The sequence below is a fragment of the Petaurus breviceps genome, unplaced genomic scaffold (genome assembly GCF_028583685.1).
Source record: "Petaurus breviceps papuanus isolate PSGF00001 unplaced genomic scaffold, PetGlider_PUasm1.0 90721, whole genome shotgun sequence".
In the NCBI taxonomy this organism is placed as follows: Eukaryota; Metazoa; Chordata; class Mammalia; order Diprotodontia; family Petauridae; genus Petaurus; species Petaurus breviceps.
Window position 1 is genome coordinate 945232 of NW_027187322.1, and position 27296 is coordinate 972527.

The 27296-nt window shown below is 38.2% G+C and overlaps 1 protein-coding gene across 2 annotated transcripts in view; it reads left to right on the top strand.

Moving 5' to 3' along the window:
- RTN3 (reticulon 3) overlaps positions 1 to 27296 on the top strand; it is a 54730-nt gene that overhangs the window by 14138 nt on the left and 13296 nt on the right. Inside the window, exon 1 of one of the 2 annotated variants that reach the window (XM_069066195.1) lies at positions 7196 to 9472. The exons of the other annotated variant lie outside the window; for it this stretch is intronic. Within the exon in view, the coding sequence (XP_068922296.1) occupies positions 7240 to 9472 (2233 nt within the window). The 5' untranslated portion in view covers positions 7196 to 7239. Of the gene's footprint in view, positions 1 to 7195; positions 9473 to 27296 lie in introns of those variants that run through there. 2 annotated transcript variants of the gene reach the window in all.

Here is a 27296-nt window from a genome sequence, read left to right on the forward strand (position 1 = left end):
TCTAAGGGAGAAGGGAATTGGCAGTGTGGTTAATTTCATGTTTGGGGACACAGAGGTTGGGACAGCAGTGTGGAAGATGTGGAGGCAGAAGCAGTAGACTGCTCATTTGTCCTGCTAAATAAATGCAACTTCCTTGGTACTGTTGCTGTGGGCCCCAAATGTAGGCCAGGGAAACCTCTCATTTAAAAAAAAAAGTGTAATTAAATTATCTTTAAATAGCCTAAGGCCACTTAAAGAGTTTTCTTTGTGGCTGCTGGGTCATAGTTGGAATTACCTATGTTGAAAGTTACACTAATTCTTTAGGGAGTCTGTCCTTAAATGGAACAGAACTGAATGAGCATAGAACTTCAGATGAGTGAATGAACATAGAATTTTTTACGTATTTAATCTCCTTTACAAAAACTATAGTAGATAGAATTGTGTATACCATGAGTGAAATCACATCCCCTGAAATTCAACTGTACATAAATCTTAGATTACATACATACATTGTAAAAAGACGTCACTGTATTTGGATTCTGTTATTAGACCAGACTGTTAAATTCACAAAAGGAAAGAACACAATGATGGAAGAGAAAAAACCCAAACCTGTATTCTGTGCTATTTATATAAAAAAAAAATTGCTTACTAATGGTCATTTTCATGCTGGAAAGGAGTAGCTACTATCTTAGACACACTCTACATTTGAAAAATAATGATATGTTCTAATAGACTAAAAAAGAAAAAAGGATTTTTCTAATCTAAAATTTATTTATAGGAGCTTTAATTTTCAAAAAGTTGATTCAAATTCTAGAATAATTTTAAACCTGAAGAACAACCCTTCTCCCCCCCCCCCCCTTTTTTTGTAACAAAATTCTTTTTGAGCAAGGAAAGTAAGTTCAGGGTAGTGTTAAAGGAAAAATTAATAGGACTGATATCTCCAGAGAACAAAAGTGTCAGATTTCTTGAAGCATTCAAAACCCCAGCCCCTTTTGATAGCACTATTTTTTTTCCTTTAGTGAAAATACTGAGATGGACAAGTTTTCCTAAATAGCGCTACCCAGCCGTGTTTGTTGAAGAAATGAAATTGCCTTTGTCTGCCCTACAGATCCTGCTACTGGCTGATGATAGATATTAGGGATGTGGCTCTTCCTTGGGGTGCTACTCATTGGAGGCTGATTGAGAAATAGCCCTCAACAAATGCATTGGCAGCTTCCACTTTCCTTCAGTAAAATAACAGAAGGGAAAATACTAGGAACAGTCTGGTTTGAATAAATTATATTCCTTAAGGAAAATTTTAGCAACTTTGGGTAGAGGCAAATCATTACATAAAGAGTTACATATAGGGGTGGGCCCTGGAGTCAGGAGGACCAGAGGTCAAATCTGGCCTCAGACACTTAACTAGCCATGTGACCTTGGGCAAGTCACTTAACCCTAATTGCCCTGCCCCCTCTAAAAAGCAAAAAAAAAAAAAATTTGCATGCAGAGTAACTTTATATCACTGACTCTAGATTTGAGGATGCTGAGGCACATGGAAGCTGATGAGGAGGTGAATTATTCAGAGAACACGTCTTGTTTTGTTTTCTTAAATAGACTGAACAAAATTTTTTTTTTTTTTTTTGCTTTTTCAGAGGGGGGCGGGCAGGGCAATTTGGGGTTGTGACTTGCCCAAGGTCACATGGCCAGCAAGTGTTGTGTCTGAGGCAGGAATTGAACTTGGGACTTCCTGACTCCAGGGCCTGTGCTTGACTGACTGCGCCACCTAGTCACCACTAAAACTTCTTAACAAATCTTTTTCTTGGAGCATAGCAAACTTAAAGCTGTGTCGTCCCCGTCCCGTTCCCCCCCCCCCCCGAGTTCCAGATTAGTGGGGCACAGACCCTTCGGTCAGTGAGTTTTTCAGTACTGCCTGTTGCTCAGGGCCAAAGCGTTCAGCTTGAATAGGAGGAGATAACAGGAAGACGTTAAATGTCACTAATTTAGACTGAGGGAGGCCTGGCACATTTTGGAATCTAAATTACAAGATTTCAAAGAAAAGTTCTAGTCTGCTTAGTAACAAAGTAAGTCATTTTGGTCCTTGAGCTATATAAACTGTTAAAGCTTACAAATGCACTAAGACTTAGGAAACACTGTGTATATACAGAAACGTTTCTATAAATGCTTTCTTCTTAATCTGTTTCTTAAGAAAGTTAACTTAGTTTTAGTCCCTTATAAATCTTGCTAAACAACAAAGGCTTTTTAATTCTAGAAGGATAAGCTGCTGCCCCATCCTGGTGAATTCTGAGTTAGTGAAATACAGGCTATTTTACTATGTTAATCAGGTGACTGTAGCAGGTTATTGGGTCCAGCTCTGCCATAGGGCAGGTAACAGATGCCCATATTAGACAGGAAGCAGCAGAGGCCCAGAGTTAGTCACCAACTTGCTGCTCATAGTCACACTCCTTTTTCCACTCCTTTTTCATGTTTACTGATTGGTCATTTTTAAAAGTGAACAACACTTCCACTGTTAACATGTTAGCCTGGGAGCAGTTGAAGAAGTAGCTAGTTTAACCATGTCGTCACTAAACTAACCATTAGAGTAATGTTTTAAAGATGTACTGTGTCAAGCATAAATGCCAACTAATACATAATTATCTTCTTCAAACCACAATGAATATTTTTCACTAAAAATAGATGCAGGAGAAAATACCACAAGACTTTTCGTCTTTAGAAAACATGGCAGAAAATGATTGGGGCTGGGGGAACAGACAAATTTTAAAACTCTTACCATGAAGTATGGGAAATACATTTGCTTCATTAGGTGTTTGCGTTCAGTCTGGCCAGCGCAGTACTGTATAGGCATCTGGAATACAAAGTTACAAGACTGATAACTTTGGGACAGTCAATGAGGAGGAAAAAAATGAGCCAGTTACAGCCTTTTTACATGAAAAAAGTTAAAAAAAAAAAACATTTTTCTTTGTATGAAAGAACCTTTTTTTTTTGTTTGGTTTTGGATATAGCTTAGCTGCAAAGTGTCTGCTGGCTAACTTCCTATTTTGATGCTATGGCTGAAAGTTGCTAATACCATTTTTGCACGTTTTAAAAGTTTAAAGCTATCTTTCCCTCTTGTTTTTTGTTAATAAAAAAAAATTCATGTGTAGGAAAACCTATGCCTGAATATTTTTTTCAGGATAAACATATATGTGTGTGCATATTTGTATGTCTGTGTATGGCAATGACAAAGTAGTTGATCAAGTTATACTGAAACAGTACTTTCTATTGCTCATTCCATTCAAGTGATTGCCCTTCTGTGACAGGCTAACATTCATTATGACCTATATTTGAGCTAGGTTATAACTTGTTCCCAGGTTTACAGTGTTATATTGTAGAGACAGTAAATATTCATGTATAGAAGTTGTGTCATTTCAAATAGAAAAAGGTGGTGTGTTTTTTATACTTGACCTTCTTTCTAAATGGCAAGGTAAGAGCCTAACCTAAGATCTGTGCATAAAGTTTTTTCACAAGTCTGTTCCCCTCCCCCAAAATAAATAGATTGGAGTCCTACATTTTGAGGTCAGGAGAGGTTTGTGAGAATAGGAGGGAGAGTTGAAAAATAAGTTATCTTAAATGCTTGCTATCTTTTATATTTTAAAATTTTAGGAAAAACATTTTCTGAGTTAGATTACATTTCTTTTAGATTATATATTTGCTAATCCGCAATGGAAACAAGGTCAGCATTTGTCTTTTAGTGGTGATAGTATTCTTGTAGACCAGAAGCTTAAAGTATAGCTTTTAATTTAACTTCTAATTTTACCTTGGGTGGTGTTATTTAAAATTATTGAAGGCTTTTTTGCTCAATATGTCTGACAATTTGGAACATCATCGTTTTCACTGTATTCTCAATCTAAAGCCATTGTTTGCCATGTCTGAGTTGGTAGAGATTTTTATTGACATTCATACCTCTTGAAAACAAAATACCAGCTAAATGGACTCTAGTTTTAAAAAAGGGGGGGGGATGTTTTTCAGAGTTAATTTTAACACTATTTGACAGTTTCTTTCCTGCCTGGTTACCGAATGAGGTAACTGTTTCTCTGCAATTAGAAATTATCCAGAGTTGTTTCCAACAAGTAACCTTTACATTAGTGAAGAAATTTAAAAGCTGTAGAAAACCTAACCTTTCATGATCCTCACAATATTGTCACCTAGTCTAGGACAACAGTGCTCTATCATCACTAAATGAGATGTTCTTTGCTTGTAAGAATTGTAATTAGTCGTATCAGAAAGTTTATTTAATACCGTTTATTAAATTCTGTACTAATTTGCAATACTTTATAAAATCACACACAAAAATTTAATTTCACCATTGCCTTGCATTTTTTTAATTAGTGAAAATAGGTTCTGTTTGTCTGTTAGTGCTTTTAGCATTGCCAAATCTTTTACTCTTCATAACTGCTAATACAATCCTGTTCTGAAATTTCAAACACGATTAAAATAAAAAGAACAGAAGGAAATACTTTTTTCCCTTCATAAATAAGTGAACTAAACCAGTCTTTCAGTGTCTTATAGGGATCAATGAGATGATGTAGGGTTCTGAGAACTATTCTTTTAGCATAAGCTAGGTAGGTCTTGGCCAAACTAGTGACTGGCCGATTTGTCATCTTAGGATCAGTCTAGATTGACCAACAGACAATTGCCCCAAAATATTTTTTGTCCACAGCAACTGATGAAGGACCACTTGCTTAAGTCACACTGGAATTGCTCTCTGTGTGCCTTAGAAATTGTGGATGTGTTGAAGAAAGAGGAGACAAAGTTAATTGAAAAAAGTATGAGGGCTTTATAATAATATATAATATATTATAATAATAAAAACAATTTTTTAAATTAGTAGGGTGGGGGTTAGTTTTTGCAAAAAAAATAAAACAATTCTGTTTAATAGTTAAGGTAGAACACTTTGCTTAAAATTATTTAAAGTCAGGTATTGCTTCATTCAGTGTAGTATTTTATGTCATTGATAGTGAATGTTAAATACACTCACTAATTAATCAACAAGCAATATTAAGTGTCTACTACATGTCAGACTGAGTTATAAAATGGCCATATTTAGTAAGTTCTTCTCTTCAGCACCATTGTTTTCCTTATGATTGGTTATTTGAGTGAATTTGAGGCAAAGGTTTGTGTTAATTATACAAGTTAAAATCAATAGTTTAGTTCTTACTCAGAGAATACAACCCAGATTTTAAAAATTTTCCTCAGCATTGTTACCAACTTGATTTTTATAACCATTTCTTTACAAGATGACGTGCTTTAGACTTTTGAAGAATTTTAGCCATTGCCAAAATAGGATACCTACCTGTTCAGAACAGAGTTAGGGGTCAGTCAGGGGGAATAAAAGCAGCTTAAATAAGATTCTTGTCCAGAAATTTATAACTCAATAGATAATGCAAACCAGGTATAGAGGTGGTACTGGATAGACCACTTTTATTAAACTCAGAATTCCCCTTCCTTTAAGAAATTACCAAGCAGTTCTCTTCCAGCTTACATATATCTAATCCAAACTATACAACCACTTTTTTAAAAAAAACCCAGTTTACTAAAGTTATTGCCATAGCTTGTAATAGTGAAAACTATGTTTCTAAGCCTTGTTATGGTATAACATTGGAGTTTATCTGTATAAGTTTAGTTGTGTTAGAATAGCTATGCTGTGTTCTGGCAGAAGTGTATTATGTTTGGGTTTTGGTTTTTTTTTTTTTATTCCTTAGTACTGAGTATGGACTATAATTGGACTAAACAAATTTTTTATCCTTGTTGCACAGATTGTGTACCACTAAGTCTTAACAGTTTATTTTTTCTCTGACCTCAGAATGTGGTTACTCTAGTCTGCTAGTAGATCCCATTACAACAAGGTTAAAAGGAGTATCTTAAACAGTGGTATTTTATGACTTTTTGATGGAATTTGGCCACTTTTTCTTTACTTTTAAGTGTGGAAATTGTCTGTAGGTTGAGACAGAATCACTAGGATTCTCATTTGTTGCTATTTAGTATGTTTGTAGGTGATTTATTATTTTCACGTACAAAAGAGAATGAAAATGGGATTATTGACTTATGATGAAAGATGCTAAGGGAGTGTGATGTTGTGGAATTTGCTATGCCAGCTCTAGGCAAGTTGCAAGGAAAAGTGAACTTTGTTTAGCAATTTCCTCCTTCTCTTTTAGTGCGCTGCCAAAAGCCCTCCGATTTTAGGCTCACCTGATGAGTTGATTTGTGCTCCCTAACCTCAGAATTGAACTTTTCCTTCTCTCCTTCTCCAGTCCAAATCTGTTTGTTCTAGGACCTCTGCTAGCTATAAAATTGGAAAATAATCTGATAAAATATAAATAAATATTTGTTATGAGGTGCCTTGCACTTGGTGATGCAAAGACTAAAGCAAAATCAGCTCTGACTTTTTGGAACTAAATTTGAGGTACTCTTAGAGGAGTTAGTGACTAACTCTGTTACCTTTGCAAGAGTATTTGCATATTAAAAGATGACTTCTGAAGACAATTGGTTCTCCTTCAACCGAAATAAATCCAAATGGTTGAAATATTTGAGCTGGTGAATCTTTTCTAGACCCTTGAAATTACACCCTATACGCAATTATCTATGTATAAGAGCATTCTAGAACAGAACCTTCTTGACTGTTAAATGCATAAGAGATTAGCTCTGTGCCCTCTGCAGTTAAGAGGGAAGACCAGTCCTGCCAGGGACCCTTCTTATTAAGATTGAGTCTGATTAGAACAGTTAATTTTATTTTTTTTAATGTCATATAATTTATAATGAAATAAGACTGTGTTCTAATTGTTCAATTTCTGTATCTTAAATTTTCCTGCTCCCACCCGTTCCCAAATGAAAAAGAACGAAACTACACAACACTTTGTGTTACCATGTAGTTAGTTAAACCTGCAAAGTGGTGTTAAAGTTTGTGCTGCCCCATTAATGTTTCTGCAAAGAAAGTCCCTGCCTTCCAAAACCTTCCCTGTGCTTCTTTGCAGTGCTTTGCCCCATGGCATTCATAGCATGAAGTAGCTTCCTGCTTTGTGCATGCTTTGTAAGATGTGTGGTCATTGTTTTGTTGCTTACATTTATACATACATGTGCATATACATATGTAAATTTGAAATGAAAAGCATGCTGCTTTGCCTGCGTAGCTCATGCATATTGTACTCTGTAAACATTCTTCTCTTCTAAATCCTGGCTTCAGAGGGATTGGGCTCTCTCTGCTTGGATAAGGGCACATCAGAAACCATGACTTTTCTTTCGCCTTCTGAAATCCGTGACACTGACATGATCCTACATGAAGAAAAGAGCCAGGTATTAGACATCCAGCCTGTTTTGTCAAAAGAAGTAAAAGACAATTTTGCTGATACTGCTAATAAAAAGATGGAGAAGCTTCATGAGTCCAATGGAGATTCTTCAATTAAAGCTCCAACTCTTGGATCCCTTGACACAGAAGAAGTACCTTGTGGTCGTCCGTCCATTCTGACCAGTTTTCCTGAACATCCTGCCATTATAAAGGAAACTGGGCCAACTAAGCATCATCTAAGTAAAGACCAAGGGTTAAAGAGCCAAATACCTGCTGGGGATGATAAAGTTGCTTCAGATGCTGATGTCAAGTTCACTTTGCCCAAAGGTCAGAAACTACATGTTGGACAGTGTGAGGCAGAAGGCAGCATTAACCATTCCTGGTCCCTGTCTGAAGTTTCTGGTGTTGAGGCAGATTCTCCTGAATCCCCATTTGAAGTCATTATTGACAAAGCAACATTTGACCAAGAGTTTAAAGACTCCTACAGGGAAAGCATTAGTGAGCTTGGTAGCCAGGTGATGCCTGCTGAGCCAGAGACAACCACAGATAATTCACGGGACAGTGACAGAACAATCCCACTGAGAAACCAAGAGGAAAGGCGCTACCCAGCCTCTGCCCTGCTCACCAGACAGTTTTCACGAACTACTGCTGCCCTAGAAGAGGTGTCTAAGTGTGTAAGTGATATGCATAACTTCACCAATGAAGTATTGACTTGGGATTTAATTTCCCAAGTAAAACAGTCAGAAAGATCTTCTGAAAACATTGCTCAAGGTTCAAGTTTAGATGGAAATGAATATGCTTCAGACATTCCAGTGTCACATCCTAAAATATGTACTCATCAGAACATTCAGAAAATTCCCATACATTCCATTCACGAGAAAGGTCCTAGCACTGAATCAGGAGCATCCCCCTGTAAAAAAGTTTCACCTGACAATGTTGCTCCTCCAAAGAAAGTCAGCATTGAAGGTGTGGGAGGGAGTGTGCTGAAAGAAGGTGGCACATTTATCAGATTACCAGAACCTCAAGGTGGAAAATGTGCATCATCATGCCTTGAGGGGATGACCGGAAAGGTAGTTTTACCCGATGACCCCCTGAAGGTTGAACTAAATGGTCAGAATTCTGTGTTAGTAGAAATGATGGAAGCTGATAGTTCTGGTGAATCCGATGATACTGTCATTGAAGATATTACAACAGATATGTCATTTGAAAGTGATAAACGAGATCCTGAGAAGCTTTTATACCAAGCTACTGGTGGTGTCACAATTCAGGCAGAGAAACCTGTTTCTGTTCAGAGTACTATAATAGAAGCAGATGAAAGGAAAGTCAAAGATAAATACAGTCAGGGCATCACCAGTAAGACACATGAGAACTTTGGAGAGTCTATTGATGACTTCGAAACCTTACAAGTTCAGCCAGATGTTCATGGAGAAAGTCCATGCCGGGAGATAATCCCTGCTGATTCCACAACAAAATACACGAAGCTGTCGGGCAATTTGGATGAAATCCTTCCCCTAAAGCCTGTTAGAACTGAGAAGCTAAAGCTTTCTCCAGGAGAGACTTCAAGAGCATTAGGAGGAGACTCCATGAGGGAGCTTCAAAGTGATGACTCCCCAGAAGACCTTGCAGCAACACTTCCAGAAACCCAAACGAACAAAGTGCCAGTTGAAGCAGATGCCTTTGGAGTAGCCTCAGAAAAGGGCACACATTTGAAAACAACCTGCCCTCTGGAAGTTTTGCATAGAGTCAAAGATGGTGACGGCAGATGCATTGTACCAAGCCAGAGCACCAATGGCAGTCAGCTCCTGAATGGTTTTCTGAATCAGAGCACTCCAGCAGCATCTCTTGACTTAGAGCAGGAGCAACTTACAATTAAGGCCCTTAAGGAATTGGGTGGGAGACATGATGAGAGAATAAAGCCTTCACAAGAGTGTGTGAAAGCTTCCATTGAAGAAAGCTTCACACAAACCTCAACAGATCTGGTCATCTCAACATTTGCTCCAGGATCTTGGCTAGAGAGGTCACATGATATCCTGAGAGATGAAGATGTCAGGACTGTCTCTGGCCTTGACTGTGGAATTCCCCAAGAAGTTACTGAAGTAGAAATGATGTCCAGCCTTAGCAAGACTGAACAGGTTAATGAGCATTTCCTAACAAGACTTCTCACTCACTTCTCAGGTAACCTTTACATTAGAAATGCAACGTGTAATGAATTTTCCTATCCTGATAAGTGATCAAATTATATTTTTTCCTAATCTACAAACCATGTTGATAAAATTGCCCTTTTAAAAAAAAATGTGATAGAGAGAAGGGTAGGTCAAGCCTTATTGTAGTTGCCTGACTTGTTTTCTCTCTGCTTTTGCCATTTCCACAAGCAAGTAGACTCCTAAAAAGGAGTTATCTTGTCACAAAAATTGACACTCCAAGAGATTTTATGTAGGCTTTCTTCTCTTGGCTATAAATAAGTGATTCAATTCAGACCTCCAGAACATTAGAATCATTAAGCCTTTATCCCTTTATATGACTCTTTGACAGTCACTATCTTGTTGACAGTTATTAATGGGGGAGTTTAACATGAGACTTGTGAGATGAATTTAGGAACAAAAAGTGACGGAGCTCTTGTTGGAAAATAAACTTAAATGGAACTTTTAATTAATCTTGGCCTGTACCACACAGAAATTTCACGTCTTGAAAGTAGGTAACTTTGTTGGAGCCATCTTGTGCATAAGGCATAGAGAAAATTCATGCTCTGAGGACAAGGACTATTTCTTTTTGGTTGTTGTATCCCCAGTGCTTGGCACAGTGCCTGATTAACCAGTACTAGAATGCTTTTTTGACAGATTACTTAGGACTGGTATGGAAATAGAGGCATTGGCTTTGACAGATTTTTTTCAAGAAATTTAGTAGTGAAGGGGAGGGAGGTGGGATGTCTGGTATGCCACACTACCTTACCTCTGTACACAAAGAACTATAATACAAGGTAGAATGTAAATGTAAGGTAAGAGATACTAGGAATTATTTCTTATTGTAGGGATCACAGGAAGCTTTTTGGAAATGGTGGCATTTGAGTTAGACCATAAAGCATAAGAATTGGATAGGTTGAATTGGGAGAAAAGAAAACATTTTCCGTCAGAAGGGGCCAGCAGTGTCATAGGGTATAGAGTTAGGAAAGAACTTAGAAATATCTCTCCTAACCCCCACATTAAAGAAGTAACTAGTATCTTTTGTTTTTACATTGTTGTCATTTCTGAACATCCCTTGCGTTTCCATTGCACAGCCTTCCCTTGTGATAGAGAGTAGAAAGGAAAAGAGGAGAAAAAAACAATTTAGCAAAAATAGTCACCCTACCTCTGCAAAGAAAGACCTCTCTAGGACCACACTTGGTTATTATAATTATACATTAAATTTCCCAGCCCACGCATCTAATTCATAAGGAAACTGAGGCCCAGAGCAGAATAGAGATTTGATCAGGCCATGTCACCAGCCCACATTGCTTCCTTTTGTCAGATGCAAGAAGGTTTATGCATCCATAATACAATTTTGCTAGTGCATATATTACTGAAGGAAAGGCCTGGCAAATAGGTCTTGATAGGTTGCAAGTCTTTGACAAACTAAGGAGTTTGAACCTTATTCTTTATGTACTGGGGAGTTAGTCAAGATTTTTGAGCAGGGCCCTGATGTCAGAGCTGTGTTCCAGAAAGATTGCTGTGATTGTAGTGTGCAGGGTGGATTGAAAGGAACAGACTGGAAGCAGGAAAATCAGCCTTAGAAGGTTTTCGCAGTAACTTAGACTTGAAGTGATAAAGACCTGGATAAATCAGTTATTGGGAATGGAGAGAAATCAGTGCAAGAAATATTCCAAAATAAAACTACTGAAGGAGGGTCAAAGATGACTTCAGGACCTTGAGCTTGGGAGGGCCGTTGCCTTCCCTTCAACATGTGAGAAAAGTAATAAAATAAGGTCATTGAAGCATTTCTTTAGTGCATAGAAGACCCAGAAGAACATTGCAGACAAACAAGACAGCTTTGAAAGTTAAATCTGTTTTTGAAAGAAAAGCAGATTGTACATCACAGAGATCCGCAGCCTGGTGTGCAGAGCGTAACAACGTCCACTTTATTGGGTGTCAAAAGTTCAGAATAAACATTCTTTTGGAGGGAGGAGGCAGGGCAAATGGGGTTAAGTGACTTGCCCACGGTCATAAGAAGTATTGAGGCCAGATTTTAATTCAGGTCCTCCTGACTCCAGGGCTGGTGCTCTATTCACTGTACCCCCAGAATAAAAATTTTATAAAGGTATTTTAAGTGACTTTCATATCTAGTAATAACCTACCGTGTTTCCCCGATAAGACACTGTCTTATTAATTTTTTTTTGGACAGAAAAACACCAGAGGGCTTATTTTCAGGGGAGGGCTTATTTTAATGAACATTGACAGCAATTTTAATAAACAGGTAAATGTGAACAAAAAAATGTACCTTTATTCAATAAGCAAATCACTGGGGAAGAACAGGATGACGCGCTCACTGCTGCAGCTCTGATTGGATGCAGCTCGGAGCGCGGCATGTGTTTCATGGTGGGGGAGGGGATGGTGTATACAGAGGGTACCGTAATGTAGCGTGTAGCACTGGGGATCACCTTCACTACAGTAGCAATCTCAATAGGGCTTATTTTCGGGGGAGGGCTTATTTTAGAGGAATCTTACACAATAAGGGGAGGGCTTATTTTCAGGATAGGTCTTATTATCGGGGAAACACGGTAGTTGGCAAACGATAGGCATTGAACTGAGTAATTCTTAGATGCTATCTCACAAACTAAAAGAAAGCTACTATCGCTGTTTTTCAGTGGTTAAACCAAATAATATCAGATTTTTTTCCTATTTCTCCTTTAATACTGTAATGTATTAATAGTATAATAGTAAAATCATGACCCAGAACTCTTGATTTCTAATTCTAGTTCTCAATTATACTTGACTTCACCTTAGACAAAACAGGCTCACTGTTAACTTCAGTCTTAGTTAAAATGATCCCAGAGTTGTTTGGGCAAAGCCCTATAACTACTGTGATGATTAACACTGATGCCCTTTTGTTGAGCTTGGGTCAGTCACTGAGCCTCGATGGACTCCAGTTGCCTCAATTATAAAATGAAGAGTTGAACTAGAAATCCTCTTGGGTCCCTTCCAGCTCTAGATGTAGGAGCCTATGGATAACTTGTAGTTAAATTGTAATTTGCTTTAGAAACAGCTATAAGTCGTAGGTTCTTATATAATTATGTGATGAGTTTCTTCTAATAGGTTATAAAAGGGCTGTATATTGTATATGTCAACCTACACATTCAGGTTCTAAAAATTACATTTTAAAGTTTTTTTATCCCCTTGAGTAAACTCTAGCTTGGACCAGCAACACAAGTAATATAATTTAATTGCTATAATTTGGATACTTTTTTTTTTACATGCCCTATTTGGGTGGTAAAAGGACTGAAAAGAAAGGGAGTGCAAAAGGAAGTGATCATTTTATATTCTGGAGAGTAAAATAAAGGAGAAGATGGGTAAAGATAGGTTTGGAGGAGATAAAGTTCTCCAAGGACGGCTTTAACTTCCTCAGTAAAAAAGGAAGCAAGGTAATTTGTCGAGTAAATTTAGGAGCTTGAAGAGATTTGAAACAGCTAGTGAGGAGTGTAATATAGTCAGGATGGCTGTTCTCCCCAGGTGAGGCAAGCATACATTTGTAGTGAACTCTAGGCAGCGCGTCTTTGTGACTCCCTATTTTGGTGTTGGACGTCAGGGACGGAGTAGAAGTGAAGTCACCAAGCCTTGAAGTCCCCATTGTAATGAGTTGAAGTGGTCTGTGACTAAATTAGTAGGGTAGGGATAGGAGTAATTAATCAAGTGTTCTTGCCAGGCTCTGTACATGAGGTGCTGATGATACAAAGACAAAAACAACTTCTGCCTTCCAGCAGTTTACATTTGGGAACACGGGAGAATAGCATACATGTAAGTAAATTGGACTGGTTGGAGATGTGTGAGGTGGGGGCAAGAATGAGAGAATAGAGAAGGACTCTGGGTGACTGATGAGATGGTGGAACCTTGACATAAAAAGGGAAGTTACATAAGGAAAGACAATGTGTTCTGTTTAGTTCGAGGTGCTAATGAGTCACATCCAGTTGGAAATGCTTAATAGGCATGTAGCATTGTGGGACTAGAGCTCATGAGGGAAATGAGGGCTGTCAGTGGAGTTCTGGGAGTCATCTTGATAGAGATGATGTGTTTGGGCCTATGGGGGCTGATGGAGAGAAGTTATATAGAGAAATTGAAACATAAGGGGAGAGAGAAATTCAAGAGTGGAGGACAAGGCCTTGTTGAAATGACTTAAACTTAGGGCGGCTAGGTGGAGCCGCGAATAGAGCACCGGCCCTGGAGTCAGGAAGGACCTGAGTTCAAATATGGCCTAGGCATGTGACCTTGGGCAAGTCACTTAACCCCAATTGCCCTTCTTTCCTCCCTCCAAAAAGCAAAAAAAAAATTTTTTTGAAATGACTTAACTGTAGACTTGAGACTAAAGAGCAGAGAAGTGAAGTTTTATACTTAGATAACTGGACAAGGAATAAAGAGTTCGAAGAACTAGAATTCATGAGGTAAAAGATTCAGAGAGACTAAGTTAATGAGAGGAGAATTGTGAAAGGTCCAGAAATGGGGATCAGAGAGAATTTCAAGTTCTGAATCTTAGAGGTCAAACAATTTCAGGTGATGGTGAGGTCTGAGATGTAATCTTAGCCTAGCTTTCCATCATAGGTGACTGAATTTGATAAGTCCATTACCTGGTGTTAGAATTGTCATTAATTTTACTGTAAAACCACCAAGATTGATGGGATGAAGGAGAAGGATGAGAAAAGTTAGGTTGAAGGGGAAAACTGAACCCAATTACAATCGCTGAGGAAGGAGAGAAAGTGAAGTAAGCTGAAGCTTTTTATAAATCATCTTATATATTATCTTCTAGGATTGCTAAGAATTGTTTAAAACATTTCATTGATATTGTTATATTTTCAGAGAAAATGGATAAGGTGTGATAAGACTTAACCTTGGATATCATCCATTTTTTTTCTCATAGTAAACAAATAGTTATAGAGGAAATGATTGAAAAGAGAATGTCCAGTTCTTTACAAATGACTGCTGGTACTTCCTCCTCCAAGGCTATGTGAACATGGTGGTCACATCTGTTTAGATACTTAAGAGTAGCTCTGCTTTGTAGAAAATTCAGGATCTTCCTGGCTGGGCTCCAGGGCACTGCCCGTCTCCCGACAAGCCCCTCCTGTCCTGATGAAGCTCAGTCGGCTTACAGCATCTTTGTGAACAACTCTAATGTACCTGCTTCTTGTTATCTTTTTAAAAAAAAATTCATTTTAGACTCAAATGCCAGAACACAAATACAGAATAGAGAGAAGAAACAAAAACATATCAGAAACTTAAATATAGGAATTTAAATACAAAGGTGGTGGGGAAAGCCTGTCATGTGCATAGCAGAACATGAGAGGATTCAAAATATGACTAAATTTTCATTTCAAGAAAACCTGTATAACTAATCCACTTTGTGTTGAGAACTGTCCTTCCTCTCTTTACTTTTGTTTTCTTTTCTTCTCTACTGTGTACTTTTTTACTTTGTTCTCCTCTGCCCCCTCTTCCCCCAGGTTATCATTAAGTTTGGATATGTTCCTCTATAGCCATATGTTCATGCATATCTCTTGTTCCCTAGCCTTCTTGCCTCCTGTGCTTTACCTATATACCCACTACCTTGCCCTCTTATTACTCACCTCCCTCCCTTCAAGACTCCCTCCACTATCCTCCCATTCCCATAAATCTGAACACCCTTCAGTACCCCCCTTTTACCTATTCCCTTGTCCCTCCCCACCTTTCTATGCCCCTACTGTTTTATCTCTTCTGTATTTAGAAGACTTTTACACTTTTCTAAACATATGAACGTATTGTTCATTCCCGATGAAAATAGGTTACAAGAAATACCAATAAGCCCTCTTCCCCCATCTCATTCCTCTGTATCGATTCTTCCTCTTGCACCTCTTTTGTATAAAATAATTAATCTTTTTAGATATTCCTAAATGGTTTTACTTTTTAAATTCATATCATACTCGGGTTTTCCTCGATCTTTCTTATGAATTATTAATATTGTTATATAATATATTATGAATTATTAATAAAAATCTTAAACATAAGTTTTACATATATAAAAAGTAAACCGTCTGTCTTTATTGAATCCCTTATAATCAGTCTTTAGTATGTACATTATTTCTCTTGAATATTGTATGTCAAATCTTATATTAAGTTCAGGGCTTTGTGGTTGTGTTTTTTTTTTTTAAACAAAGTCTTGAAAATCTGACCATCAAGTCAATCAAATGTCCTTTTTTGTTACTTTAAATATTTTATCCTTCAGCTAGGGGTCTTGGAGTTTGTGATATTCCTATGAGTTTTCCTCATAGGATCTCTTTTAAGTGGTGATTGATAGATTTTTTTTCTATTTCTACTTCCCCCCCCGCCTTGTTCTAATGCTTCAGGACAGTTTTCTTTAATTGTTTCTTGTATTATTGTATCAAGATCCTTTTTTGATCATAACTTTCAGTTAATCCAATTATTTTTATGTTTTCTCCTCTTGATCTGTTCTCCAAATCTCTTTTTCTTATGTTTCACCTTCTCTTCTATTTTTTCATTATTCATTATCTTATTTCTTGATCTCTTATAATTTTGCTGGCTTCACTTTGCCCAATTCTAATTTCCAAGGTGTCATTTTCTTCCTTAAGATTCTGTGTCTCCTTTTCTAATTGGTTGACTTTCCTTTCATAATCTTGTTTTTCTTGGACTATTCTTGAAAATGTTTTTGTTTTGTTTTGTTAGTTTTTCCTCCTCTGTCATTTGATTTTTAAAAGTCCCTTTAAAAATTTTCTATAAATTCTTTTTGGGCAGGTGACCATTTGACATTATTCTTTGGGGGTTTCTTTGCTTCGATATCCTCCTCTGATAATGGACCCTGGTCTTCTCCATTCCCATAATAGGTTTCTATAGTTGGATTCTTTCCCCTTTGCCTGTACATTCTTTGTGGTAATCGCTTAATTTTTGCAATCACCTCTAGCCCTGGGGTATGGGGGGTGGTGCTTCTTGCCCCAGATCTTTAATTCTCCTGTCTAGCCTGGAACCAAAGCCAAACCAACAACCTCATGTTTAAATGTCCACAGCCAGGAGCTTTCTGCACTCACTGGACAAGTGCTGGTTCCTTATTGCCCTGGCAGCTCTTCACAGCACAGCTGGGTCTGGCGTTCCTTGTCAGCAGAGGTTCCTTCGATCTTCCTGGGCTCAGATGCCCAATTCCTCACTGTCCCAGGCATAAAAGTTCCTGTGTCTGGGGCCAAGGCAACCTCCCAACTAATCTCAGGCCTTGCTCCTTGTTGTTAAAGGGGGACCTTTAGCCTGGAGGTTAAGTTTACTCTTCACTGGGACCAAACCTTGTCCTGGGATCTTTCTTCTGATCTTCTCAAATTGTCCCAGGAAGACCCCTGTTATGTCCTTATTCCTTCTTATTTTTACCCAGCACTTTGTTCACCCTAAGATGCTATTTTATTGCTTGGAATTTTTTGGTGTACACCATCTTCCCCGAATCCTCTCCCCCAGTTATCCTTTACTGGAAGCAAGACTTCGTGTGGAAGTAGAGGTACCATGTCTTCTACAAACTTCATCCTTACTCTAAAACATCTTCCTCATAATGCTACCTCAGATATCTGTGGTTTTCTTAGATTGCCCTTGCTCAGCTTCTCTTTTCCCCCATATTAACTGGCAAGAGAACTCTGCCACAATAGTGTGGTCACAAAATAGTTAAAATTTATTTTAAATGCATTTATATTGATAGTTTTCATTTTACTTGTTCCTGTGTGCATTTGCTCTGGTGGTGCAGATCACAGACTGGCTTCTCATCAGGTGGTGGTCTGGACTGTGGCCTCCTGTGAATTCTCTGCAGTGAGAGGGTGTGGGAGTGGGGTTCTTCCCTGCTCAGCCCTCGCTTGCTTTTGTTCAATCGTTGACTCTGCCCTTTTTTCTGATTAACATTTACGTCTTTAAAATTACTTATTTTACTTAAGTTGTCATTGATGATATACTATGCTCATATCCACCACTGCTGCCTTTGATTCTTTGGAGATGATGGTAGTCTGTGCTTTGTGGCTGTGCAGCATCACTGCAAGAGCTTTGGTGTTTATTTTTGTCTTGTCAGACTGACCTTCTGTGTCTTCTCTCTAGAAGAGGTTCCATCTCCTCTTTCCATATCTTTGTACAAGTGGGCCCCATAGCAAGAATGCCCTCCATTTTCCTTCCTCTTGGTAGGAGCCTGGCTTCCCCTTCTAATATATATAACCTTATCCCTTATCTCATCCTATGACTGGGGTGCAGAAAGCTTACAGGCCTGTACAGTGGAGGAGTTTTTTTATAGTTAAAAGGCCAAGGCATTTGTTTCTTATTTAAATCTTAGGTTTTAGGCCTAATGTCTTCTACCAACTAAATTTAATCCCATTTGTTTATTTCTTCCTGGGAGAAAAACCATTGCCTAATACAGGTAAGAATGGGGGTAGCTGCACAGCAGGAAGGGTGTGTGTGTGTGTGTGTGTGTGTGTGTGTGTGTGTGTGTGTGTGTGTGTGTACATGTGTGCACACATTCATGTACACTGAATTGCCATTCTGGATTATATTTTTAAGTTTGTATCATACTTCTGTTTGATCCTTTAACTAGGCAAGTCTGCAGTTTCTCATTCATTTCTGTATTTACCCCTCAGCTCTGTTGTGTATGAGGTAGTCAATGATACTTTGTTTTCTTTGTATATGAATCTGAGTTTGAGTGCAGAGGGGGAGGCAGGGTTGTTCTAATGGAGGAAAAACTATTTTTTTTTCTGAGTCTAAAGGAAGTGCTGGCTTGAATAGGTCCCCACAGAGTTTTGGGCCGTGGCCAGACTTGTCCACAGAAAGAGAGCATGCGTGTCCATATTTCACAGTAACAGCGTTGTGCTCTGTCAATGCTGCTTCTGTGCCATTTGGAGGGTGATTTATTTGGCTGAACAAACCTATAGCAAAGCAGATTGTTAACCCATTTTACCCCCACAAAAGTTGAATTAAAATTTAAAATATCTGACTAAAATAATTCTTTATATTTACAACTTGAAAAGTGGTTAGGCTAAGCTTTGTAAAAGCTGTCAAGAGAAGAAAGTCACAATTTGGGTGAGAGTCTGCTGCTTTTTTCTTTAAATGGGTCATAAAATGATTTAACTAGCTGCCTTGTCCATCTTCATTTTATATCAACATAGATTTCCTTCAAGAATGCTGGTCATAATGTAATATAATGATAGACTGTAAACCAATATCTCTGTGTTATAAGGAAAGAGCGAGCCAGTGAGTGGTAATTAGTAGTGGGACTTTTTTTTTTCTTAAGGAAATTCTGACAGGCTACTAAAATTTATATTCTACTCCATCTTACTCCTTTTTGTATGGACATTTGAATTCCTCCAGCCCTCTAATGCAGACTCGTAAACCTGGAATAAAACTAGCTCGATGAGAGTGACCAAAACAGGCAGTTTATGAAGGGGTCTCTTCTAGGGGCAGCAGTTTAAAAGAGGGCAAAGGGCTAATTTCTAGAACTTAGTAAGCATTGATCTGAATGTCATTTTCCTCGGCCTGACTTTTTAGTTGCTGCCCCCTTTTAGTGTAGATGGGGTACTACAGGAAGCCTGGATAAGTAATGTCTAGGAGGAAAAGGTAGTTTAATATTTTGTCAGAAATTTTATTCACTATTAATTAGAATATTTAAGAGATGTCCGTGCAGGTTTCTAAAAGTATAATTTTTGTTTCCTCTCCAGACTACTTTTTTTAAGGAGTGAAAAGGCCTTTACTAATCAGTCACTGTATGCAAAGCACTGTGGTGCTAGGTGCTGAGAATATAGGCAGAAACCTGGAGATGGCCCATTTAATAGGGAAGGCAGCAATTACAGGCTCTATCTTCAAGGCAGTTTCTGCTGTTAAAAGATTTAATAAGACCAAGGACACCATAATAGTTTTTTTTTTCAAAATCAAATAAAAGGGCACTTAAATTTTAAAGTAAGCCAAATTATTTCCAGTGAGAGTTTCAGGTAGACAGCGCAGTAGCTGGGGATAGGGGTGACTGTCATAACTAGCATGCTACAGGTCCTTGAGGTTTACAAAGTACTTTACATGTGTTCACTCATTTGATAAGGACAAAGAGGAGAGAAAGTTGTTGAATTGAAATTTCTTGGGTTGTCTTGGTTTTTCTTTTTCCAGACAACCTGCAGACTACATTCTGGGCTAGGGATCAGTGGCCTTTCAGAAGAAGTGACCCAGGTTTTATCTGTGGGTTTCTCATGTCTACACTACAGTTTTCACATTTATATGTGCTCCCTATTTGTAATGAGATTGTTGTGAGTAAAGGAAATAAGATTTTAAGAACATTTTGAAAACTTGATTTAAATTGAAATGAAGGTTTTGTCAGTTTACTTGCATTTGTTTATCTTTGCCAAGTTTTTTAGATTTCTGCTTGTATTTGGTTTTTTCTAGTTTCACACACGTCCCTCTATTTCCCACTCAAACATGAAGTGACACCAGTGGTCCCTCAGGAGTCCCAAACAGGACTGGTTCCTGCACTAGCTGTCACTGCCTCATCTTCATTCCTCACTTCTTCAGCCCCATCGGGGTGGGTGGTGGCTGCGAATGGAGAGATTCTCTTCCCTGTTATGAACAGAATGTAAGCACTTAACTCCTTAAATGTATCATAGAACTCATGTAATAAACACAGCAGGGATAATCTTTTCCCTCAGTTTCCGTTAATTGAATTGGCGTTGGGCCTGCCCCTGAGTGACAGCTAGTCTTGTACCACGAATTGCCATGACCGGCACCAGAGTACTTCAGGGAGAACAACATCTAGCACTTTTTTAAAAATACCTTAGACAAGCTCTATCTTTAATTGAAGTACAATGGAAGTCTGCTCAAATGTTCCATACATGTACAGTGAGCTGGGTTAACAAAGAACTGTGAATATTTTTAAAATGTAGCAATAACTTAAATTTCTATAGGGCCTTTCTGCAGGGACCACAAAAACCTGTACACACTACATGATTGTGTTACAATTCCTATTTTGTTTCTAATTCAACATTTATACAAAATGCATATATCTGTTTTTTCTTTCTTTTTAAAAATTTTATTTGTTTTTCATTTTCCACATTCGCTTCTATAAGATTTAGAGTTCTAAATTTTCTCCTTCACTCCTCCATTCCCCCTCCCCAAGATGTTGTACAATCTGATATGGCTTATACATGTACAATCATATTAGACATATTTCCACATTAATGTTGTAAAGAAGAATTAGAAACAAAGGGAAAAGTCATGAGAAAGAAGTAATCAAAAAAGAGAGACAATAGTGGGCTTTGATCTGCATTCAAACTCCATAGTTCTTTCTCTGGATGTGAATAACATTAACATTTTCCATGCTGAGTCTTTGGAATTGTCTTAGATCCTTCTGTTGCTGAGAAGAGCTAAGTCTATCAAAGCTGGTCATCGCATAATGTTACTGTTAGTTACTGTGTACCGGGTTCTGCTCACTTCACTCAGCATCAGTTCATCTAAGTCTTTCCAGGTTTTTCTGAAGTCTGCCTGCTTGTTCATCAGTTCTTATGGAACAATAGTATTCCATTACATTCGTATGCCACAACTTGAAGAACTAGCACTGTTTGTAAACAAACATTAATCTCCTGTTGTAAGCAGGGCTTTATGGTAGATTGTGGAAGAAGATACAGGGCTTAAAATAAAATGGGATCCGCTCTTGGAGCTGAAGCAAAAGGGCATGGGGGGACATTATAGGCCTTTTGAGAAGCAGTGATAAACCCAGCCTGATCAGGAGCATAGTTTGTGGAGAGTGGAAGTAGTAAAGGGATAAATGGTGCTTCCAGATAGCCAGAGGTCTTTGAATGCTAGCATTTTTAACTTGACTCACTAGATGAAAGGTTCCTAACCTTTTTTCTGTTTGGTAGTTTGATAAAGCCTATAGACCTTTCTTCAGAATGATGTTTTTAAATTATTAGAATAAAACACATAGGATGGCAAAGGAAACCAATTAGAGCTAATCGAAAATATTTTAACCACTCTGGTATAATAATATGCCTTACTAATGCATTAAATAATGTAATGGTACATCTAAATTTCGGGCAAGTTAAAGGCTATAGTAACAGGAATTACAAATTATTGAAGAGTGGGGTGGCTAGGTGGCCCAGTGAATAGAGTACCAGCCCTGGAATCAGGAGGACCTGAGTTCAAATCCTGCCTCAGACACAACACTTGCTAGCCATGTGACCTTGGGCAAGTCATTTAACCCCAATTGCCCTGCCTTTCCCCCTCCAAAAAGCAAAAAAGAATCATAATCACAGATTATTGAAAAGTATAAACATTAGTTTGAGATGTACATGTGAAGCAACTGTAAATATATGTAACACATGAAAATATCTGATTTTTCTTGGTGATAATCACAGATACTGTTGATAACACTATGGTTTGTTGCCTCGCAATTTATGGAAATGCTAAGTTTCAGTTAGACATTAGTGGAAATAAAGATGTAATTTTTTCCCCCATCCAAATTCATAGGTCTCCTAAAACATATTATCCATGGACCTCACATTAAAGATCCTTGCAGTAGAAAAAGGAGCCAGTGAAACCCACTTGACAGACAAGGGACAGGCCCTAATCTGTGTATGAGAAAAGTTAATGTGATTCCAGCCTTGTGAAGGAGTACAACTTTGAAAGACTTGAAAACTGATTAGCGTTATGTGTGAAGCCCCCAGAGAGGAATCTTGCTTTCTGCTTCTCAGCAGAGAGGTGTTGTGCTGGACGAGTTCGGGATGAGATAGGTTTTCAGCCACATTAGTTCTGCTTGCTTATATTAGGAGGAGCTGGGAAAGTGGGAAGTAAGGATGGTGATACCAGGAAGATGTATGTCAGTGAAACATTTTGAAAATACATAAAAGAGCAGAACTAAGTTCAGAAAGAGTCAAAGACAGCTTTGCAACTACTGTGTTAAATTGATTACATATTTTAAAAACCAAGCCTTCCATAATGGAAATTCATGTTTTCATATACAATTCTCTTTTATTTGTATACAGAATTCACCATGTTTCTGAATGTTTGCCAAATTCATAATAAAGAACATTTTTATTAAAAAGTTTTAAGTGGCATAAAGGATAGATTTGATGAAGAAAAGAATGAAAATGGGGAGACCAGTTAGAGGAGTATTGTAATAGAGTCCAGGTATATTTTCATAGGAGAAATTTGACAAAGATGGAATCCATAGCACTAGGTAACTAGTTTTAGGAGAGGTTATCCTGAAGCCAATTGTCACCTCTGTGCAGATGACTTTACAGATCTATGTATTTTGTTCTAGTCTCCCCTTCTGAGCTGCAGTTCTGCATTACCTGCATCCCACAGGCATCTCAGACTCACCCTGTCCAAAAGATAACTCATTATCTTTCCCCTGAAACTCCTGTTTTCCCCTTCCCTGGTTCTGTTAAGGGCGGCACCATCTTTCCAGTAACTAAGAATCACAACCTGAGTCATTCTCCATCCATTACTCATCCGCCTTCCCCATCCCATCTGTTGTCAGGTCTTGATTATTCTTCTGTGACATCTTCATTATATGTCCTTGAAAAAATTTTTTGTTTAAAAATTTTCAATTAACAAGTATTTATTTTCTCTCTCTATTCCTTACTTCCATTGAACAAAAACAAGAAAAAAAAACAAACCCTGGTAACAGATATGCATAGTCAAGGAAAGCATATTCCTACATTGACCACATAGTAAAATGTCCATCTCACTCTGTATTGTGAGTTCCTTTCCCTTCTCTGCTGGGATGTGAATGGCATGTTTCGTCTTTGGTCATCAGTTCTCACATTTTCTTTATGATATCGTATGAGTTGCTCATCTGGTGTTCAAAGGCCTTCATACTTCATAACCCGTCCACCTTCCAGTCTTCTTACATCTTACTCCCAGATGAATACTTTTTTATCAGATGACATTGACCTCCTTATTGTACCATGAACTATACATGCCATCTCTCAGCAGCAAGGATTTTCTCTTGAGCTGTCCCCTGTGCCCGAAATGCCTCCTTGTCTCTGTCTGCTGGCTTCCCTTCATTTAAGTCCCAACTAAGGTTCTCCATCTTCAAGAAGTCTTTCCCAACTCCTCCAAATGCTAGAACCTTCCCTCTTTTAATTATTCTCTTTTTTATCCAATTGATAGCTTATTTGTACATACTTATTTGCTTGTTGTCTCCTCCATTAGATTGTGAGCTACTAGAGAGGAGGGTCTGTCTCTTCCTATTCCCGGTACTTAACACAATGCCCAGCTTTTACAGTAGGCACTTAATGAATGTTTATTGACTGACCTGGTTCTCCTCACTTCACTCTTCATCAGTTCATACAAGTCTTATCCAGTTTCTTTGAAATTATTTATTTCCTTTTTTCTTAAGGCATATTCTATTAAATTTATAGATTTATAAATTTGTTTTGCCATTACCCAATTAATGGGTACTCCCTTGATTTCTACAAGCTTCTACAAAAATAGCTGCTATAAATATTGTTGTTCAAATAAGTCCTTTTCCCTTTTTTTTTGAGCTCTTTGGACTATATACCGGCCTAATAATGGCCTGTTACTGGGTCAGAGGTATGCACGGTTTAATGACTTTTGAGGCATACGTAGTTTCAGAAATTGCTTTCCAGAATAGCTGAATATCACCAGTAGTGTAATCCCTGTTTTCCTGTAGCCTCCCAACCATTTTGTTCGCCCATTTTTTTTTCTCATCTTATTTCTGCCTGTTCATATCCTTTGACCATTTATGAGTTGAGATCTCATTTGGTTATGAAATCTTCCCCTATCCGTAGATCAGAAATGTAATTTTTTTCTTTGTTCCTCAGTAATTTGTTTTTGATGTCGCCACATAAAAGTCTAAGTCATGTGTTTTTGGAATTTATCTTGATAACATAGTATGAGATGTTGATCTGTACCCCATTTCTGCCAAACTGCTTTCCAGTTTTTCTGATAGTGTTTGTCCTTGCCCAAGTATCTGGAGTCTTTGTGTTTATTAAGCACTATTCTACTGTGTTTGCTGCTGTATGTTGTTGATCTTACCTGATCTTATCTGTTGATCGCCTCTCTTGGGTTTGTTTGTTTTTTAACCAGTTATTAAGCAGTTTAGTGATTATTGCTTTGTAGTATAGTTTGACATATAAGAACATTAGAGTTAAAGATAATACTACGTGAGATCTAAGGACCAGAGGTTGTATAATTAGAGAAGGGTCCCTTGAAGGTAAATTCATCAAAGGTTGAATGTTTCTCTTGCATAGAATCACAGAATTGGAACCGATATTGGAGGCCATCTAGTCCAAGCTGTACTAGATCAAGAATCTCTCCTACAACCTCAGCCAACCTCTACTTAAACTTTTAGTAAATAAAAGCATAGATTTAGAGCTGGGAAGATATTTTAGAGATCACCTAGTCCAACTTACAGATTTTAAAGTTGAAAAAGAACCCACTCTCCATCAATGTAATGTGCTTGTTAATTCCATTTTCAGACACCCTTGGTAGTTAGAAAATTGTTCAGTATGTTGAGTTAAAAAAGTTCTTTTCCACAACTTTTACCCATTGTTCCTAGTTCAGTGTTCTTGGAATTAGAAGAGCAAGACTAGAAAGTTATTATTGCCTCTCCCTAGGTTTCTCTAGGCTAAACATTGGATTGCTTCAATCAGTCTTTGGGTTGGCACAGTCTCCAGTCACTTTACCATCCTAAAATGCTCTCGAGCTCACATATAGTCTTAAAATGTTCCATAGAACTGGACATCATCATCATCATAACCAGCATTTATATAGCTCTTTAAGTTTTGTAAAGCACTCTACAAATATTTTCCCCATTTTATCCTCACAGCAATGTACTGTTATCTCCATTTTACATGTGAGGAAACTGAGACATAAGTTAAGTGATGTGTCTGGGATCACATGACTAGTTAAGTGTCTGAGACCAGATTTGAACTTGAGTCTTCCAGACTTTGGACCCAGGGCTATGCATGGTGCCTCATACTGAAGATTTTTTACTTCTTTTCTGGAAACTGTGACATTTAAAGTAGTCTAGGATAGCATTAGTATTTTTGGCTGTTTATGGCACACTGTTGAATCATATTGAGCAGTACAGGCCATTTGAACCCTGAGATCTTTTTTCATGTGAAATATTGATTACTTATGTAAGTAACAGAAATTATGTCTTCTGGAGTTCAAATGAGGAGGCTTAATCTGTTTCTCCTACCCATTTTTCATTTCCTTTATTTGACTACAGATTATTCTCAGAGCGAATGATTTATATGATAGTTGTAAGTTTACACTAGGTAGGAGAAACAAAAATCTACACACATGTTTCAAGCCCCAGCACTTTCCCCCACCCATATCTCCTATTGAGGCTCTCCCTAGATCTTCATTAGGTGCAAGGTAACCTGATCATTATCAGAAACTTTGAAATCTGGCCATAAAACTTCCATGCCCAGTGGAGATACAATATGTCCCCAAAGTCTGGGTGCAGTTTTAAGATTTGTAGGATATTCTGTATTAAAGGATATTTCTCTTCTTTTTTTAAATGTACTTTATTTTATTTGCTCCTTTTTGGGGGGGGGGTGAAAGGCAGGGCAGTTTGGGGTTAAGTGACTTGCCCAAGGTCACACGGCTAGCAAGCATTAAGGGTAGGATTTGAACTCGGGTCCTCCTGACTCCAGGGCCGGTATTCTATTCACTGTGCCACCTAGCCGCCCCTAAAGGATATTTCTTACAGCCAGGTGAGCCATGTGGAACACCACAAGATCAGGCCTCCATATTCATCCAGGTGGGGGTGATGCTTCTATTTCCCTCAATTGCAGAGGTATGGCAGCTTCAAAGAGGACTTCCCAGTCTTCTCGTTTGTGTAGGAAAAGTTCCATCTGATAGTAGAGATGGTTTTGCATTTTTAGGAAATCCAGAATAGTGATGGGTGCTATCTGCGGGTGTTGCTTCATGATCTTTGAATGCTGTAATTGACTGAAGAAGGTGATGATGTGAGTAGAATGAGTGCTTTCTGATTTGTTAAGGTTAGCTAGTGAGAGGGCAGGAGAGGATCTGTCCCATGATTCCATGGCAGCTGTGTGACACAGTGGAGAAGAGTTTGGGGCCCGAGTTCAAATGTGGGTCTGGGCAAATCAGTTCACCTCTGTTTGCCTCAGTTTCCTCATCTGTAAAATGGGGATAATACTACCACTTACCTCCTGGAGTTGTGAGAATCAAATGAGATAATATCTGTAAAGTGCTTAGCACAGTTCTGGCTCATAGTAAGTGCTATATAAATGGTAGCTGTGATGAGGACAGTTAATGACCTCCAGGCCCCACGTTGTACTTTCTGTATTACTAGGCAAAGAAGGGGGGACTATATTCCAAAGAGATAAAAGAGAGAGAAAGGACCCATATGTACAAAATACAGCAGCTTTTTTCTTATGGTGTCAGAGAATGGGAAACTGAGGGCGTGCTCATGCACTGGGAAATACGTGAATGTGATGGAATGTTTTGTGCTTCGTAAGAAATGACAGAGAATGGTTCCGGAGAAAATTGGGGAGACTTGTATGGATCTGTGGAGAGTGAAGTCAGCAGAACTAGGACACCAGTTTGTTCGACAACGGTATCATAAAGACAGGTCTTAGTAACACAATGATGAGCTACAGTCCCCAAAGGTTCATGATGAGACAGACGCCTGTGTGGGCCCAGAGTGCGGATGGAAACGTTTTTGGGGCGTGACCAATGCAGGAACTTAGTTTGATTTGATTATATACATGCTTTTAATGGGGCATTTTGTTTTTCTTGCCTTCTCAATGGGGCTGTATAGAGAAGCTGGAGGAAAAGAAGGTGAAGGG